The sequence below is a fragment of the Echinops telfairi genome, unplaced genomic scaffold (genome assembly GCF_000313985.2).
Source record: "Echinops telfairi isolate 266 unplaced genomic scaffold, ASM31398v2 ScPeMD7_7467;HRSCAF=8505_1, whole genome shotgun sequence".
Taxonomy (NCBI): Eukaryota; Metazoa; Chordata; class Mammalia; order Afrosoricida; family Tenrecidae; genus Echinops; species Echinops telfairi.
The window spans coordinates 18257536-18277270 of NW_022111368.1; the positions used below are offsets into that span (position 1 = coordinate 18257536).

A 19735-nucleotide genomic window follows, 5' to 3' on the forward strand; every position below is an offset into this window, starting at 1 on the left:
ATAAACCCCAACCCCCTAGGACCTGTGAGTACCCAGTCAATTCCAACTCTGACCTTAGAGGAGGGCGCAGAACCGGCACATAGGCTTTCCAAGGCGGCGGCCACACGTCTCTCCCAGGACGGGCGGGTGGGTGCCAACTGCCCACCTGTGTGCTGAACCAAAGTGCCCCCAGACTGCAAGCACTCCACTGCCCCCTCCTAATGACTGCTGCACTTCTCGGCTCCGAACCTCACCTTTCCCTCGTCCTCCATTACGCTCAATCCTTTTCACTCTGACCTCCAGCTCTCCCGCCACTCTAAGAGCTCACGTGAAGGTCATCAGCCTTCTTGTTGCTCATCAGTGGGCCCCGCCTCTCTAAGAGCTCATGTGAAGGTCATCAGCCTTCTTGTTGCTAATCTCAGCGGGCCCCGCCTCTTTCCATTCAACCTGGCCTCTGCGGCTTGTCATCCGGTCAAGTGGTAGAGTCCATTCTGACTCTCGGAGACTCTTGCATCGGAGTAAGAATTACCCTCCAGATGCTTCCAGTGGCTTAGATTTGGCAGCAGGTTGCCAGGTCCTTCCTCCGCGGTGCCTCGGGTTGGACTTGAATCACCCACTTTTCAATTAGCCGCTGAGCATATTAACCACGTACCCCATCCAGGGACACCAAATCAGGGCCTTACACAACTTCCAATAAAGTTGACACTCCTTTCTTCTGCCTGTCTTCTCTTTCACTTCCATGAAGCCACATGCGAATGACTGTAGCCCCTCTCTCGGTGTCCTTCACCAATTCCTCGAGATCTAGCAATGTGAAATCCCTGACTTAGCTCCTGGGCCCGCTCTCTGTCTTCTCTCCCTGGATCACCTCCTCCACGTTCATGGCTTTAAACACCATCTCTATTCTGATGGTCTCCACCCTCTATCATGTCTGGTCTATATCATTTTCTCTGGCAACTCCCATTTAATGTCTTACAAACATCTCAGGTCTTCCCTGAACCGTGATCAACGGAACTGGGTTTTCAACTTCATTTTCCTGGCTTCTTCAAATGTGTGACCCTCATCTCACACCGTCTTCCAGGCCTGCGTGCAGGAAGCTCATCTCCACCTGCCTGGGGCCCAACAGATGCTGCTCCTAAACAGGAAGCCCTCTTGCTCTGTCTCACCGTACAGCGGGGCTCCTTCTCACCTCTGGAATCACTCCTTCCGCACCAATTCTTCAAAGAAGGCTTTTGTTTTCTTGCTTACCTCTCTCCCTAAATCAGGCAACCTTCTGATTTTCCACCAGAGTTCTCAGCGGATCTTCCTTGGTGTCCTTGTGGGACCCAAATGGGTAGCCAAGAGGTTGCTGGTTTGAATACCCTGGAAGGTCTTGGGAGAAAAGCCAGGCAGTTCCTTCTGAAAGGTCCCCGGCTTGAAAGCGCTGTGGAGCCCAGTTCCACTCCGATACACATGGGCCGCCCGAGGCAACTGGTTTGTTTTGATCTTCATTGTTTTTACTGGTTACTCTGTGATCGACATGGTTATTCATTTGTTTCCTGGTCTGCTGACAGCTCTCACTCCCATGAGATTGCAAGCGCCCTGAGATAAGTTTCTGTCATTCTTGCAACCCATGACCTAGCAGAGGGACCTGCATCTAAACATAAAGGGAAGGGGTGTCTAAGTGGGGTGCTGTTGTTGTGTGGCCTGGAGAAACTGCCTTCTGGGATCTCTACGAGTTTCTTTACAGAAGCACCTTTCCAGCTCTTCCTTCTGGGGGGCTGCTGAGTGGTTCTCACTGCCCACCTTCTGATTAGCATCGGAGCACTTAACGAACCATCATGTCTCCAGAGACCCTTGTCTAAGTGTCTAGAAACAAGTCACTCTGTCCTGAGTCCAGAAAGCCTAGTTTGGCTGGGTTGCCTGTCTTGAACCCAACAGATGAAATCCACATTACAGACAGAAGGGAAGTGGTAAGTACTGGGACGCGATAGCTCTGCGTTTTTTGCTCACCTGGCTTACTTTTGGCCAATTTTAAATGACAATTAACACCCACGTCCTTTCCAAACAAATAGATTCTGGTTCATCAGAATGTGGATGGGTTTTACTCTGTGGATCTCACCGATAGATTAAGGTCAGTAAAAAGGAATGTTTCAAGATATTACAACATCAATGGTGTGCACCTATTAATGCCTCACCAGGAGCGCTGTTGGTGAAGTGGTCATGTGTTGGGCTGCAAAGCACAGGGTCAGCAGTTTGAAACCACCAACCACTTAGTGGGAGAAAGACACGGCTACAAAGTTCCCGTCTTGGAAAGTCACAGGGGCCGTTCAACCCTGCCTACAGGGTCGCCCGAGTCAGCATGGACTTGACGGCAATGAGTATTTCAGTTTGAGAGCCAATGCTCACACATGGTTGTGGACTCAAGACTGACCTGAATGGTCTGTCTGTCTTATGTGTTATCAAATGCCACCATGGATACAAGTCACATCTGGTGTTCCAGTTTAGGGATTTCCCAGAAGTTCTGTGGTTGATTGTTTTAAATGATTATAAGAAATAACTGCTCTCTTAAGACCCAGCTTTGAAGATCTAACAAACTGTTTCTCAGATGACAAATGTCTAAATCAGAGACGGAGACAGAGCCTGGCCATCTCTCTTCTTCCAGGCCTGCCGATGCAGACTGAAGGCCAATGAAAATGCCACCGGAACCCACCCAGGACTCTTTCTGGCATGTGGGGTTGTGCCAAGTTTTCCTTACCAGGGCTTTAAAATGGGTCTGGCTTTAATCTAATTCAATCTGAGCCCGTGGGGTAGCTGTTGCTTCTTATTTCACAGGTTTTCTTCTTCTGTGGGTGTTCAATCAACAAACAGTGTTTTGGTAAGCACCTGCTGTATGCAGAGAGCAAAGTATTTGGAGCTTAGGAAAACGTGTTTAGATGGAACCATACAGAATTGGCAGTAATCCAGCCTTAGAAAAAGAAGAAAGAAAAGAAAATGGGCAGTCAATGCAGGCTTTAGTGAAAGGGTGCTCAAGGAATCCTGCAGGCTGCCTAGATCGAGAGTTCCGTTTTCTGCCACAGCCAATCTGTTGGGAACGGACTTCGTTGCATTGTTAGATTTGGCAGTCTATTTCTAACAGGCATTTTTGATGACAATGTTGACAAAGGATAAAACAACTTTCTAACAGTACCAAAAATGCAATCAAAAGCCGTAGCAGAAATCTGTTGGCTCAATATTTTTCGACAGCTGGTATAACTCATGTGAGCACTTAATTTTTTTTACCCAGTTTTCAGCCATGCAAGCAAAATAGAAAAAAATATTCATGCTTATGTACGTTTTCACTCAGATCATTCCTATGTACTGATGAAAACCTGGGAAACATTTAAACGTGGGAAGAACAAACTTCCCTAATTTCTCTAATTAGTGTCCCTGCAGTTTCCTAACCAACATCCCACTTCTCTGAGTAGTTTAATTATTATTATTATTTAAATCATTTTACTGGGGGCTCATACAACTCTTATCACAATCCATATATACATCTATTGTGTCAAGCACATTTGTACATTTGTTGCCATCATCATTCTCAAAACATTTGCTTTCCACTTGAGCCCTTGGTATCAGCTCATTTTTTTCCCTTCCCTCCCCCTTCCCCTCTCCCTCATGAACCCTTGATAATTTATAAATTATTATTATTTTGTGTGTGTCTTGTCATTATTCTTTTTTTTAGTTTTCTCTTTTCTTTTTTTCTTTTTAAAATCATTTTATTAGGGGCTCATACAACTCTTATCACAATCCATACACACATCAATTGAATAAAGCGCATTTGTACATTCATTGTCCTCATCATTCTCAAAACATTTTCTCTCCACTTAAACCCTTACAGAAATGATCCTGGTGTTGGGTGACCTGAGTGGCAGAAAAGTCAATCAGCTATATTAAGAAAGACAAAATCATACGGGCACCCAAAAATGCTTTGTTTGGAAATAAGCAGCTGTATTAGTCTGGGTACTTTGGAGAAACAAATCCACAGCAACTCATGTATAAGATAGTTTTGTGTAAAGAAAGTGTGCATCATGAAAACATCCCAACCCAATGCTGCCCAAGCCCACAAGTCCAACATTAACCCATATCCAACACCAGTCCACAAAGTCCTCCTTCACCTCACAAAACAGGCAATGATGCCGACTGCAGGAGGAAAGCTGAGTCAGCGAACAAATAAGCATCTCGGCACTAGCAGGGGTCTCCACACGGCTGCTCCAGCACCCAGGGCTGCATCGGGATAGGTCCATGTGGCTTCTCCTTGGGGATGTCTTGTAGGAAGTCAATCTTGCAAGCTGAAGCAGGGAACTGCTAAGGCAGCTGCACCCTGGTGCGACCATCACAAAGCAAGATCCGAGAGCTAGAAAGGCGAGGCTCACCACCCATTTAACCCTCGTCTTTCAATTAGCCCCACATGTGATTATCGGCCAGCCTGGCACAATTAACTAACTCAGCAGCGTACTAGTATTTCTGAAGATTCTAATTTATGGTTTTAATTTGCAAAAGATATAGTTTGGGGGGAAATGGATGGGCAGCTTTAGTTCCCGAGAAATGCCATTTAGCGGTACTTGGCCATCAACCACCTGTGAAGGGTGGAAGCCAGCAGGGTGCCCATGTCACATTGTTTGTGTAGAAGGCAGGCAAACGAATGTTACCCAGATACAGAATAACCAACCTTTATTGTCCTTTGCTGTATGTGCAACAGAGAGAGGCAACTGCAACAGCGAGGGAGGTTATGAAATCTCTGGACATGTGGAGATTTTCATAGCAGAAGTGCTACCCAGCCAGAGCATCATGGTACTGGCCCCAACACCCCCCCTGGGGGGTGCTCCCTTCAGGTTCCTGGCCTAGAGACAGATGCACCCTTGGGGCTGTCAATCCACCCTCCTGAGGCTCACTTCGGTGTGACTTCCTTAATAAAAGATCAGTCCAATTTACCCAGAGTTTGTGATGAGATTGAAAATAATACATTACAATAGTAAACCTTGAAGTCCAAAGCCAAAATGTGTCTTCTGTCCTTTAGTTGCTCCTTTCTTCCCCTATGTGGGGGTCTCTCTCCAGGCACTTGCTGAGGTCAAAATGTAACATGGAGAACCCACAAGAGTCAGGAGGAATCCCACCTCATTGATAAAAGCACAGACGTTCTTTTGAATAAGGTGGTGGCCAGATTCACTCTAGAACCTGAGGGCGAGTTTTTCTACAAGTTTAACGGTTATACTCCAGTCTCAGTTAGCAGGCACCAACGTGTTTGTTACAATCCAAGGCAACCGAAAGCTATCATCAAACTCAAAGGAAATTATGGTGCATAAAGACACTCTCCACTGCTGGGAGGGAGCGAAGGGCAAGGCTGGGGTGTTAGGGACAAGGGCCCTGAGGTCTGGTTCTTCAAGGGCACCCCCTGGCTCTAACGGTAGTCACCTTGTATTCATGGGCACTTCCTTCGTGCCCCATTTTATTCATCTGTGAAATGGGGCTATAATGGGTCTATGAGAAACTGCCTGACCAGGAAGCACTGAGCCATCTCTGGTTACAGGTAGCCAAAGGGCACCGGCTTTGCGCTATGGGACTATATTTCCAGTGCCTGGCACACGCTATTGCTAGAGAATTGTTTACTGAGCGGGCAAAGGAAATGAAGACATTTCCTTTGGAGAGACAAAAAAAAGGTGTATGGTAAGGCATTGTCTGAAGCATATCGTTTCCAGAGGGTCGTGTTAAGACCAAGCTTGAGATTTTGTCTTTTTTTTTTTGGTGGAACTTCACTAATTAAAACTTACTATTTCAATATAGAAAAATGTGGTGTTAGATAAAGAAAGTATGTGTGTATAAATGTGTTAAAACTCTGCTTTAAAACTTTTCCATTTCGGCAACGAGTGCTGGGTAAATGCTGTCAGCTTGCTTCAGGGTTTTTCCCAAGACACACACAGAGAGACGTAATCTTGTCATAATACTTTTTTATTACAATATCCAAAAAACTGGGTATGCAAGTTTGGGGGAATCTCAAGACCCCCTCTTCAATCTTAGGAATGTGCCATCTCAAGATGTAGATTTAAACTATAAAGAAATTTAAGTGTAAAGAAAAAAAGAAACTGCATTTTCTTTATAAACATTCTGTGTGTCTCTCACCACTGATCACATATTCTCTGTAAACCCTGAAAAATTTCCCTGTAAAGCAAATTCTATATGTATGCATATACATACACCTACTATGTGTGTGTGTATGTATACACACACATATATAAAGCATTGGTAGCGCCCTTCCCCAAAGATCAGCTGTTTTCCATAATCATGTGTGTTAGTGTCAACAAACGGCTACAGGTACACATTACTTTGAGAATTAAATACATAATTGTCAAGTTCAAGCAAGCAGAGGGCAAAAGGAAAAGCACTATGTGGATGGCACATTCGGGGGTTAACTACCAGATCGTTCTTCTATCTTCATGAGTCACCGTTCCCGCCTGTGCAGACTGACTTTCTGGGGTATCTTTTTCTTTATTGCAAGCATGGCCCAAAACGCGCTCGGCTGATTTCCGTCGGGGTCAGCTCACCGGGCCGTTGACTCACCAAACGCGTGCGCTCGGCGGTGGGGGGTGGGAGTGGGGGCGGCGTGGGGGAAGTGACGTGAGAGCAAAGGGCAGTGGGATGGGAGGATCTCAGGGCCCCTCACGTGCTCCCTGGTCAGCCAGAGTCCCAGTACTGCAGGCCACCGTGTCTGTCTTGAGTGTCCTCCATGCCGCTAACTGGATTGCATCGTCCGTGCGTTCCGACGGTGCCGTGTCTTTTTAGCGAGGGGTCCTGTCAGCATGGACAGCTCAACACTACCACGGCTTCCGGTGGCAGAAGCCTCCTCAGCCGCCCCCACATTCTATAAACCCAGGGGGTGAGAGCGGCCGGGCTCTCGCATGGACTCGCGCGCGCGCCTGGGATGGCTGCTGATGGTTTGAACCGGAGGCAAACCGAATATATAAGAGAAACTGGCAAAGAACCCGATAAGGGACGAGCCTCCAGGCACAACTCAACGCTGTGCGGGCGGAGCCTGGGGCTTCGGCTTCTTTCTGGGACGGGTGAGCGCTGTGCCCTGCGGGGGTGGGACCTAAGGCCTGTCGTCTTCGGGAGAAGGTGGCGGGAGGGGAGTCCGTCTCGGTTGTCACTGAAGTGCTTTGACAAGGTACAACTTCTCCCCGTGTTCGCTGGTGAAGATGGGGGCCTTTTTGTAGTGTTCCACCAACTCATCCATGGTGTGAAACCGCCGCTGCCCGATGCAGTAGACATTGTCCGCGAGCTGCACCTTGAAATGCTTGTTCTTCCCTGACGCTTTGAGTGAGACGGAGAAGTCACTGGGCTGGGTGGGGGGGAGAGAGCAAAGCACACGTTAGGACCTGGCCACCGGTGGGCGCCTCCAGACACATTCCGAACCCACACCAAACCCAACCCGACTTATTCGGACTCGAGCGACCGGCGAGAAATGCTCCCGCTGTCCACCCGATCCAAGGAAGGGGCCGGGAGTGGATGCCCTTCCTGCCGCAGGCTTCACCTTTTCAGCTCCCAAGACGCAGGCCCCCACCTCTCCCACGGGTCCAAAGCCCAACAGAGCGCCACGGGGCGCGGGCAGCCACACCGGCGGGCAGCCCGAATGGCCCAGATGCCAGCCGCGGTTCTGATGCTCTGAGAAACCGTGGAAGACTGCAGTTTCGGTGCCGAGAGAACTTACTATTGGAAAACCAGGGACTGGTGGAACGCACGGCACCAGGTGGAACACTGGGAGTGGGGTGGGTGGGTGTATTTCATCTCCCAGGATATATTCTGATAAATCAGGAATTGATTCAAAGTGGTTTGCTTACCGAGACCTGAAAATTATTTCGCCCACAGAGGACCCTTAGAAACAAATTATCACACAACCCTGAAGCCATTGAGGATCAGGGAACCCACCCCTCAGCATAAAATCCTCTAAGCAGTGCAAAACAAGGCTCTCAGGTAGCCATTCAATTGCACAATTCTCAAATCATTATTATTTTCATGCAATTAGACCCGACTCATGCCCGAGGCCCGCTGTACTACCATCCTGATTAAGTGCCAGAGCGTGGCTTTGAATAGCAAACAAACGAAAACAGGTGTTGCCTGACAGCCCCTCCACCCGCCAGCGTCTTCCTCAGTGCTATTCTTAGCTCTGGATGGCAGGGCCACCCTGCCAGGCACCCTGCAGGAGTGCAGCCCCGGGGGACGCCTCAGCCAGCTGCCCGCCCCTCTCCTCAGGGCCCCAGGCTGGCCCGCAAAGTAATCTGGAGAGGCATCGTTTCAAGCTTCTCACTACGGATACTCTAAAAGTATAAAGTCTATAAACACACACACACACACACACACACACACACACACACACACACACACACACGCAAATATTTTTCTTCTGTAACATAAGGTGCACCTTTAGGAACAGACTGAGGGGCGGCTCATTTTCAAGTGTACGTTTTAGAGATGGGGCCACCCTCGGCGTTAGGAACGAGGCTGTGCCTGTGTGCTAAGAATCAGCAGGTCAGCTAGAACAGATGAACCAGCTGCTCCTTCCTCGGCTTAACTTCAGGGCCAAGAAAAAGGCCAAGGCCCAGTCAGCGGTTCAAAAGCCAAGCACAGCCAGTGAAGACGACTCCTGTGACCACCGTGCCGTGAGGAGCAGGGGTTGGTCCAACCCTCTCCCATCAGGACAAGGTGGCATCACCCCAAAGGGCAGGCACGGAGTTGTCTGCACTAGGATGTCCTGTCAGTAACTTGGGGACTAGCCTGCGCTGTAATCAACGCACACATAATGTGGCACTGTTTCAGTGGAGGCAGGCTGTGTGCGTGAATATTATTAAGCAAAGCACAGACCCAATTTTAATTAAGCCAAATGATCTGCGGACGATTTTTCGCACAGGGAAATTTGCTTTTAATTTAAGAAGCTCTTTAATATCATGGTATGCCGGTGTGTGTCTCTGTGTGTTACAGCTGTCAAAACTGAGGGAGCAGCAGAGATCAGTTTTTCAATTTCATGGGCTCCCGAGCAGAAACCAGGTAAGCAATTGGCACCGCCTTCATTTCGGTCCAGCAGGAGTGTTCAAAATTCGGGGAGCTCTACATTCTAACAGGGTTTTCCTCAGACCACTGGAAAGTGACCCATCTGCACACATACAGGCGTGCATGCACACACACACACACACACACTGACAGGGGTAGCACAAAGCCACGGGACCACTCCTTTTTCAAGTGTGCTCTGAGAACAGGTGCACCAGCATCCCCCCAGGGCACGTGCTAGGAATGCAAACCCTTGGGCACAAACTCTAAAGGCGGAGGCTGGGGGCGCTCAAGCGACCTGGGTTTACCAGGCTGTCCACGGAGTCTGAGGACTGAAATAAAATTCCACCCGCAGTAGGGTCCGATGTCCAGAGCCACCAGAAAAAGATGCAAATGGCAAGTTGCGAGGTGAGCACTCCCTCTGTGTGATAGAAGCTCCACTGCCGACTGCATTCTGTCTGGAGATGCCTTTCTAATTCTGTCCGGGGGCCTGGCAGGCCCTGGGCCAGACATCCCTTGCTGAGAATGGCCCTTAATGGGCAGCTGGGTCACTATAGAAGAGAACACCATAAAGTCTTCCCATTGGGTTGGACCAATTCCCTGGATCTGTGGAGAAGGAGCTAGACCACTGGGTTCTCAACCTTCCAAATGCCGTGACCCTTTCATAATACAGTTCCTAATGTTGGGGTGACCCCCCAAACATAACATTATTTTTGTTACTACTTCATAACTGTAAGTTTGCTATTGTTATGGATCGGGCAACCCCTGTGAAAGGGTCATTCGACCCCCAAAGGGGTTACGACCCACGGGTTGAGAACTGCTGAGCTAGGTACTGGGTCTCAAAACAACCCAGCCTCCAGGGAGGAGCCCCCAGGGGAGGGCCTGTTCTCAACGGAAACAACTCCATTCTATCGGCGCTGTTCCTGTCTGCTGGGGTCCTTCTAACGCAGGCTTCTCAAAAAGACTGAGATGCCAGCCAGAAAAAGGACCACGCTACACCCCACCCACTCCGAGAGGGGCACTGTGGTAATATGATGATACCGTACTCTAAATTTAAGCTGTCAGAGAATGTGAGCACGTTTTGCGTGAACAGCTACACTGAGAAAAAGGACCAAAACAAACACCAGCTCAATGTTCTTTCTCCGTACACGTTCTCAGTTTGGGGTGTTACCTGCTGTGAAGCCGTAGGGATTTCGTTCCGTCTAAATCAGTTCTGTTTTCTAGGGAGAGCTCAGACAAAGGAGTTAACACAAGCTTTCTGTGCCAGGTACATCTTCAGACAGGGATGCTCTTTGGTGGCTGCCTAGGGGCGGGAGGGGAAAGAAAGGGGACTCCCTCTCTAGACAGTAGTTGTCATTTCTGATACTGGGAAAGACAACAGTGAATGTGGATGAAGTGCACACACAACGGGGCCAGAGTAAATGATGGCACCAAGAAGTACACAGGAATAAGGGATAGAGTGGTAAAAGCAGTCACATATCCTATTCTGTACAATAGTAACAAAAACAAAATCTGTGACTGGTTCCATAGACAGACACTTGTGAATACCACCTACCTTGGGGCTAGCAGTCCAACACTTACCTGACAGCGCCACGTGGGGCTCCCTATTTAGGTGTATAGGAAGGTATGTGCATGTCTATATGTGTGCATGTATACATGCGTACCTATAGGCATATGTACATTCATGTTTGTGTATACTATACATATATTCCCACATATAATAAAGCTTATAGTGAGTATAGCCATGGATACTTCTCAAACACCCAAACACCTCACAGGTGTTTACTAAGCTTGGAGGCTTAGTATTATAAGTTCTATCAAAAGTCAGATATGGCCTCATCTAGCTTGGGAGCAGATGAGCTAGAATCTAGATTCTAGATAATGCCCAGCTATCATTGCTGACCATTCTGACCAGGCACATAGTGGATGGTCCCAGACAGAATGGGGAAAATCATGGAACAAAACTCAAATCTTAAAAAACATTAAAATAAATTAAGAGCCTACATTGAATGGACTGGTTGAGAGCAGAGGAATCACTGAGACGGCTGTTCTGTGACAGCCTTTGAACTCAACTGAAAGTGCTCTCAGAGGTCGCCTTTCAGCTAAATGACAGGATGGCTCATAAAATAAGTATCAACTTATTTTATAAACACCGTGCTTCTTAAAAGAAAAAAAACCCAACAACCCAAAACACCTACATGTGACCAAACAGTCCACATGTACCGGAAAGCAAAGATGACAGGGTTGACACGAGGGAAATACTACCAACATCACCAAACATTATGTATAGAAATAGTCACACGAGAACCAAATTGAGTAAAATTTCACGCAAGAACACTTTAATAGAAGATACTGATAATTTTAAGACTTAAAATGAATTTTAGATAATTTTTATCTATGCAAAAGATGGAGTCCTACGACACTTGATATATTTAAAAAGATCAACAGGACTACTTGTAATAAACCTAGTGGTAAAAACTCCTGATGATTACCACCAGCAGAATGAAAATGAATTATACATATTCTTCACCCAACAATGAAAGGAATGCATGCAGCTAGATAGCTTTAAAATCTTGAGTGTGTGCAAAAGAAAATAGTGATAGTATGATACCATTCGTTGAATTCAAAACCAAAACAACTGGTCACTTCTTCTTGTCATCTTTCTTTGTTCCTTGTAAGGGCCGATTTTTTCTATTCTTACATTAGTGTTCATGTGTAACATATAACATAGACCAAGAAGTAGTAGCTGAAATAGAACAAGGAAACACAGTGTAATTAAAATCTGAAAGAATGTGCCTCAAGGCTATATCCTTTCACCATTTGTTCACCATTATTTGCTGAGCAAATAATCATAGAATCTGGGGTATATAAAGAAGAATGTGGCACCAGGATTAGAGGAAGGCTCATGACCAACCTGGAGTATGCAGATGACACATCTTACTTGCTGAAAGTCAAGAGTCTTGAAGCACTTACTAACAAAGATCCAAGACTATAACCTTCGCATAGATTGCAATTCAACATAGAGCAAACAGAACAGGACCAATGGACACCATCATAATAGACACAGAAAGGATGGAAGTTGTAAAGGATTTCATCTTACGTGGATTTGAAGCAGCAATCAAACGATCTGTTGTACTGGGCAAATGTGCGGCAAAAGACCACTGCAGGGTGCTAAAGGGCAAAGAGGTCACACTTTGAGGGATAAGAAGGACCTGATCCAAGCCATGGTCTTTCCAATTGTTTCATATGTATGTAAAAGCTGGGCAATGAAGAAGGATGACCAGAGAATTAACGCCTTTGAATCATGGGAAGGAATACTAAACATGCTGTGGATGAGTGAGTCAGTCTTGGAAGAAGTCCAGGCAGAATGCTCCTTACTTTGCTTGCTCTGGACTGGCTAACAGGAGGGACCAGTCTCTGGAGAAGGACTTGTAGAGGGTCAAGTGGGAGTGGGGAGGTGAGAAAAAAAGATGACTCAGATGGATTGACAAAGTGGCTGTAACCATTGACAAATACAACAAGAGGTGTAAGGGTGGGGCAAACAACATTTGAATCAGAGTTCTGAACAATTAGTAATTATTCTCTCTATACTTCTTTTAGATTCCAGATGGAACCTGAGGACAAATAATAGAAATAGGTTGGTAGAAATCTAATCTATTAAGGCTCCTAAATTGTCATCATGAACCTGATTCAACTCCATAACCCCACCCTGGCTTCATACAGTTGCTCAACAAACTATGAATTTCTGATTTTAACCCTTTCTTCCACTATTTGCTTATGTAATTCTTTTAAACCCCACCTGTGGTAGTTTTGCTCATAAGAAATGAGTGCTTTTAGAAAAGAAAATCCAAGGGCTCAAGTAGAAAGAAAATGTTTTGAAAATGATGATGGCAACAAATGTACAAATGTGCTGGACACAATGGATGGATGCATGGGTTGTGATAGGAGCTATATGAGCTCCAATAAAATGATTAAAAAAAGAAAATCAGAGAACATGTTCTTTGATACTATTTTTAAAGCTCTATTAATGTGATCTACTGCTCAAACACTTGCTCAAAAAATATCTTTGCATTTTTATAAGAGATGCCTTATTCAGGTACTTTACTCCAGATTTAATCACCATTCTCTCATTGATGTGGAAACAAATGGAGGCTGGGGACACCCTTCACATTATTTATTTTTCCCTTCAAAGTAAAAAGCTGAAGTGTGAATGTCATTTTTTTTTTTTTAAGCACAATGGCCTTGAGGGAATAAAGGGGGGAGTGGAGGAGGGTCATACTGGCAGACACTCCCTGTGAGAGCTACATAATCTGGTGTCAATTTGAGAGGATTACGAATGAAGAAGGGGTGGAGTCTGACCTTTCAATCAAGACATAACCAGTGAGGTCTCTGTGTGGGCATGGCCTTCCCGTGAGGCAGGGGGTTCTCAACCTTTCTAATGCCTTGACCCTTTAATACAGTTCTTCATGTTGTGCTGACCCCCAACCATAAAATTATTTTTGTTGCTACTTCATAACTGTAATTTGGCTACTGTTATGAATCAGGCTACACTAGTGAAAGGGTCGTTCGAACCCCAAAGGGGTCACGACCCACAGGTTGCGAACAACTGCCCTGAGGATTCTGGGAAAACTCTGGGATTTCCTCCTTGGAGGCGGAAGACGCTCACTCACTCTGCTCATTTCTTTGGAAACGCTCTACTGACAAGACACACGGCACTATGTTGATAGACCCCGTGCCCTGGGAACTGGAGAAGCCATATGGAGACCCCTGCCAGTGCTGATACAAGGCCATTCTTTAATAACCTTGACATTTACACTCATATTTCACTGGAATTTAAGAACAGATTAGAAATGCTGCACAAGACTAATTTTTAACAGTGTCACTTTGAGGATTAAGGTGCACCTGACCCAAGTCATGGTATTTTCAATGGCCCCATATGCATGTGAATGTTGGACACTGAAAACATGAGCCTGAAGAATCAATGCACTTGAGTTAAGGTGTTGGCGAAGAATATTGACGGTACCCTGGATTGCCAGAGAACAAACAAATCTCAGACAAGGTGCAACAAGAACGCTCCTTAAGAGTTGAGGACTTCATCTCATGTACTTGGGACAAGTTATCAGGAGAGATCAGTACCTGAAAAGGACATCATGCTCTATATAGTATGGGGTCATCTAAAAAGAAGATGATCATGGAGAAGGATGGACACCGTGACTACAACAATGGGTTTAAACATCACAACTGCAAGGACGGTGCACGATCGGGCAGTGTATGGGGTTGCTGTAAGTCAGAACCACGTCCACAGTGATTAACAGAAGTAACAACAATATGATGTGATAGTTACATAATCTGGTGTCAATTTGAGGATTAAGAGTGAAGGGGTGGAGTTTAGTCTGTCAATCAGATCGCAGCTTGATGACCTCATTTGGAGGTGTGAAGGAGATAAATAGCTCGTTGGAGGTGGGACACATGCTCACTCCCTGCAAGACATCCCTGTGGAGAAGACACATGGAGAGAGGTTGATGGAGCCAGACCTATGGAGCCGGAGAAGCCACACAGAGACCACTGCCATCACACGGAGACCACTGCCATCACTATGATGCTTTTAACACCACTGGATCCACAAGACTCCCCACCCACTGGCCTGTGATCTTCCTGCATTCAGCATCATTGCATGTGTTTTGTGAGTCTGAAGAGTACTTTATAGACTGGTATCGGACATATAGACTTGATCTGGACTGGGCTGGGATGTTTTCTCAATATTCGACTGCTCTTATATATAAAGCTCTTTCTTACACACACGAGTGTCTATGGATTTGTTTCTGTAGTCTACCCAGACTAACACAGATGTGCACATGTATTTATTTCACTTCCAAATAGGTTTCTTTTCTTGTTCCTATGTATGAGCTTTATATCAAGAAGAAATTATACATCAAGAAAACATCCCAGCAAAGTTCAACTCAAGTCCCTAAATTCTGTACTAGTCCTTTAGTCCCTCTTCAGACTCACATAGTCCCAACTTTGTTTTCTAAGGTTCAATGTCAATACCTTTAGAATATTGTCCTTGACATTCTTTGGACTTTCTGCAGTGCCTGGGTGTTGTCACTGATGAATAATAAATGATAATATTTCTGATTTGGATGCCATTTACTTTCCTTTCTTGCCTAATTTCTCTGGCTAGGAATTTCAGTACCACCTTGAATAGGAGTAAATACAAGGCACCCATATCTCTTCTGGTTTCCAAGAGCAACACTCACAAGCTTTCTCCATTGAGAATAATATAGGCTGTTGGGTTCGCATTTTTTCTCCCTCACTGCCATCGAGCTGTTTCGGACTCATTGCGACCTTCAGAGGGCAGAGCAGAACCACCCCTTGTAGGTTTCCCAAACTGTACCTTTACGGGAGTAAAAAGCCTCCTACTTCTCCCAGAGGGCTGCTGGTGGCTTTGCACTGCTGACCTTCCAGTCAACAGCCTAATCTATAAGTAACCACCATGGTACCAGGGCTCTTAGGCTTTGCATCTATATCCTCAACTGTGTTGAAGGTCTGCCTGCCAGTTCAGGTCAGAGTGGAAGAAAACTGAAACAAGCCCAGGAGCGCTAAATTAGGACCTTGAATCTATCCCACCAGAATTTAGAGATCACCCCTAGAACGGGTCTGATGCGCTGAACTCTACACTGACAGCAGAAGAGCTGTGGGGGGAGACATGAGGAAAACAGAGTCCACTGAAGAGACAGGAAGGAAAGCAAGTGTCAAAGTGGATGTCAGAGGAGACTAGGAAATTTTCTTTTGAATATAGAACAGCTAACATGAAGGAAGAAATGATGCAGTAAAAGAACTGAACGGAAAATTTCAAAGGGCACCTGGAGAACACAAAGTCAACTATTAGAAGGAAATGTGAAATGACGCAAGCTTAGAAGACCAAAAAGAAAGAACACACTTAGTGTTTCTCAAGGTGAAAGATGGCAGTGGAAAGGCTGAGTTGAAATACTGTAGATTTTTTTTTGGGGGGTGGGGGGGAGAGTAAAATGTTGGAGATGCAGGAACAATCAAAAGATGGGAGGAATACCCAGAGTCACTGTTCTGAAGAGAAAGGGCTGACATTCAACCATTTCAAAAGTTAGCACGATTACGAACCAAATTCAAAAACAACGTCAAAGATAGTGAAAGCATTTTCAAAAAAACAAGTCTTCAGGAGTTGATGGAATACTAATTGAAACGTTTCAACAAACTGATGCAGCTTGGGAAGCACTCACTGCTGTAGGCAAAAAAATTTGGAAGACGGCTACCTAGCTAACTGACTGAATTCCCTCCCCCCCAAAAAAACAACAACAACAACAACAACCAAACTCACTGCCACGAGTTGAGACTCACAGTGACCCTATAGGGCACAGTAGACCTAACTGCTCCTGTGAGTTTACAGACTCTCACTCTTCATGGGAGCAGAAAGCTCATCTTACTTCTGTGGAGCGGCTAGTGGCTTCCAACTGCCGACCTCATCATTGGCAGCCCAATGCATAACCGCCATTCCACCAGGGCTCCATAATGGACTGCAAGAAAGACTTAATTTGTGCCCATCCCAAAGAAAGATGACCCAATGGAATGTAGAAACTGTCCAATAACATCGATACCACACACAATTAACTTTTGCTTAAGATAATTCAAAAATGGCTGCAGGAGTACTCCATGGAGACCCATCAGTTTGTGTAACTCAAGGTTCCTATGGCCCTAGTATCAGAACTAAAGACCTGATGAATCGTGTTGCCATGAGAAACAGCCTCAAATAAATGAAGGACCACCAATGGAAACACAACTGAGAAGCTGAGAGGGAGACCTGTTGGATATAGGCAAGCGACAATTCTCACAGAAAGCACGATGGATAAAAGTAATGTATTGGAATGTATGGTATTTATATAATCTGTTGTCAATCTGAGAGAATTAAGAGTGAAGGGGTGGAGTCTAGCCTGTCAATCAGGTCATAGTCAATGAGGTCTCTGTGTGAGCATGGCCTTCCCCTGAGGATTCTGGGAACTCCTGTATTTCCTCCTTGCAGGCAGGAGGCACTCTGTCTCTCTGCTCACTCCTTGGAAGACACTGCAGGTAACAAGACACATGGAACTATACTAGTGCCCTGAGCTGGAATAGCCACATGTAGACCTGTCAGCACTGAGATGCTTACAATGCCCCTGGATCCACAAGACTTCTCACCTACTGGCCTGTGATCTTCCTGCATTCAGCATCATTGCATGTGCTCTGTGAGTCTGAAGAGGACTTTATAGATTGGAATTGGACATATGGGCTAATATTGAACTTATGGACTTGATCTGGACTGAGCAATATTCAATTGCTCTTGTTTATAAGCCTCTTTCTTATGAGTGTCTATGAATCTATTTCTCTGGTCTACCCTGACTAACACAGGATTCATGATGCAATCTGGCTGCTCCCTATTCAGAAGCTAACCAGCAGCACAGCACAGTTCCTTCCAGTAGGACATTACAGTCTGTGACTAGATGGAGAAGCTGTGTGGAGGAGAAAGCAGCAGCAGAGTCCAGAGCCTCCTAGTGAGGGGACAGCAAGTGGAACTAGAGAAGGTGTAGATGTTGTCTTCAGGTCACAGTGGCAAGTGGTGACTATAATGATAAGCTTTCTTGGGGGGTGGGGCAGCTGGAGGGATGGCCTGTACTATGGATTGATTGTATCCCCTCCCCCACCAAAAAAGACCCACTGAAATCCCAATAACTATACTGTGGGAAACAGAAGGATTTCTCTCAATCAAGCAGTCTCCCCCAAATATATGCCAGACTTAGCTGCTTGAAAATGACTATACACTTGGAAGGGCATCAGGAGTAGATTAGGGGTCATTCTCCCTAAGAACGATCAGCCATCTGGAACAAGCAAACACCACAGTTTACCCCACAACAAGTAGGGCCCACTCCCTTCTGATAAGGATAGTAGTTGTCTGTTTCCTTGTAGGAGATACCAGAGAGGTCAAACCTGCCCAAGGATGACCAAGGTTAGGCTGCCGTCATGAATCTAGGGTCCGCCCATTTTGTCACATGTATGCCCCTAGACCTTCTCATTCCTATGGGCACACCCCTAGCTCATCCCCTTCCTGTTACGCTTGTGCCTATCATAGATCCCCTTCCTACAATGTGTTCGCCTATTGTACTGCCCCTTCCTGTGATGTGTGATTCTGTAATTATGTCCCCCTAAAATGATATAACCTTTGGTTAGCAATAAAGAAAAATCTCTCTCCGGAGCCCGGGAAGCTCTCCCCGGTCCTGGCTTCCCGGGGCCCTCTTTGGCTCTTGGGCCAGGGGAGCATGAGACAGTTTATTGTGCCAGCCTGGCCGATAAACACAAGTGGGATTAACTGAAGGGCAGAGAGATAAATGGCTTGGTGAGCCTCGTCTTTCTTGTCTCTAGCTCTTTGATCATCGGACCAGTGTGTGGCTGCCTCGCTTGTTCTGTGCCTCAATTTAAAGGCTACACTACCTGTGGGACGCTTAGCCTGTGGACTGTGTCGCTGTAAGTTGAGGTCCCTTTAAGACATCTCTGGAGCTGGGGACTGGCGGTTGGTGACCTGGCTGGCCGTTGGTGACCTGCCTTGTGATTGGCTGCTGTGCTGAGATAGCCTAGCTGTTTATAAATAGAGGAAGATCTGGCAGCAGACTAGACTTGAAGGACTGCTAGTCTCCCACAACTCTCTCTCAACGGGAGTGAGTTGCACCGAGCCATTTGTAGTGCTTTATAATTTAACTGTTCATTTCTTGTATTATATATTTATTTGTATATGATTTAACAGTTCATTTCTTGTTACATATCTAATTATCTTTATAAATAAATATATTATCAGCAATTTGGTTTTATCTCTCTAGAGAACCCTGTCTAACACAGAGCGCTCCCCGGTTCTCAGTCCCCGAGGCTGCTCCTGCTCTCGTGGCCAGGTTCCCTCCACGAGGACCATCAAGCGGAGCTGAGGTGAGCAATGCTACCATGAATTGTGTCTGACTCCATTACTTGACCCTATTTTTACCTCTCATGCTCTCTATGACTTTACTATAATCTTTACTTATTATTGCTGTACAATTATGCCTACCGGACCTGTGATGATTTGTGGGGGCCCCTCTCATCTCCCTACACTATACTTGTGAATACGGCCTTGCCTGGGGAAACATTTTTCTTTTGTTATCAGTTGGGTCAAACAAGGTCACAGGGAGTAGGTAACTGCTTTTGAGTAGTGTCTTATAGAGAGGGAAGGCCAGGGCGGAGGTGAGTGGGAGATTCCGTGTAACCCAGAGGTGGGTACATCTAGGAACAAAGGAGCATCAGGGTTGCTGGCAGCCACTAGAGGTAAGGGGGAAAGGGTAGAGGATTTGGGGACAGAGACAGAGACCCGGCTAGAGGCCTGAATTCATACACTGACAGCATTACGTTCATGTTCTTGTTAAGGCAACACTAGGAAGCTACCACAGGCTCCGACAAAAAATGGTTGTTTCTCTTTGGCCTGAGATCAAGCAATTACATAGAGTACATATTAAGAGTATAAAGCTAGCTAGTATGCAATTTTATTTTCCTATTAACTATTCTTTTCTTAGTCTTTTAGAAATGCTCTAATAAAACTGACTGGCCCAGGTCGGCACCACCACTGGGCCTCTTGGAATATTTGAATATTAGTCATATTAAAACTTTAAAACGC

The 19735-nt window shown here is 45.9% G+C and overlaps 1 protein-coding gene across 2 annotated transcripts in view; it reads right to left on the reverse strand.

Annotated features, from left to right (window-relative positions):
• Positions 1 to 5928: 5928 nt before the first annotated feature.
• The window catches only part of NCK2 (NCK adaptor protein 2), a 138111-nt gene continuing 124304 nt past the window's right edge, over positions 5929 to 19735 (reverse strand). For both annotated transcript variants that reach the window (XM_045283884.1, XM_004704331.2), the window contains exon 5: positions 5929 to 7333. In XM_045283884.1, coding sequence (XP_045139819.1) covers positions 7139 to 7333 — 195 coding nt within the window. In that variant the 3' untranslated portion in view covers positions 5929 to 7138. The remainder of the gene's footprint in view (positions 7334 to 19735) is intronic.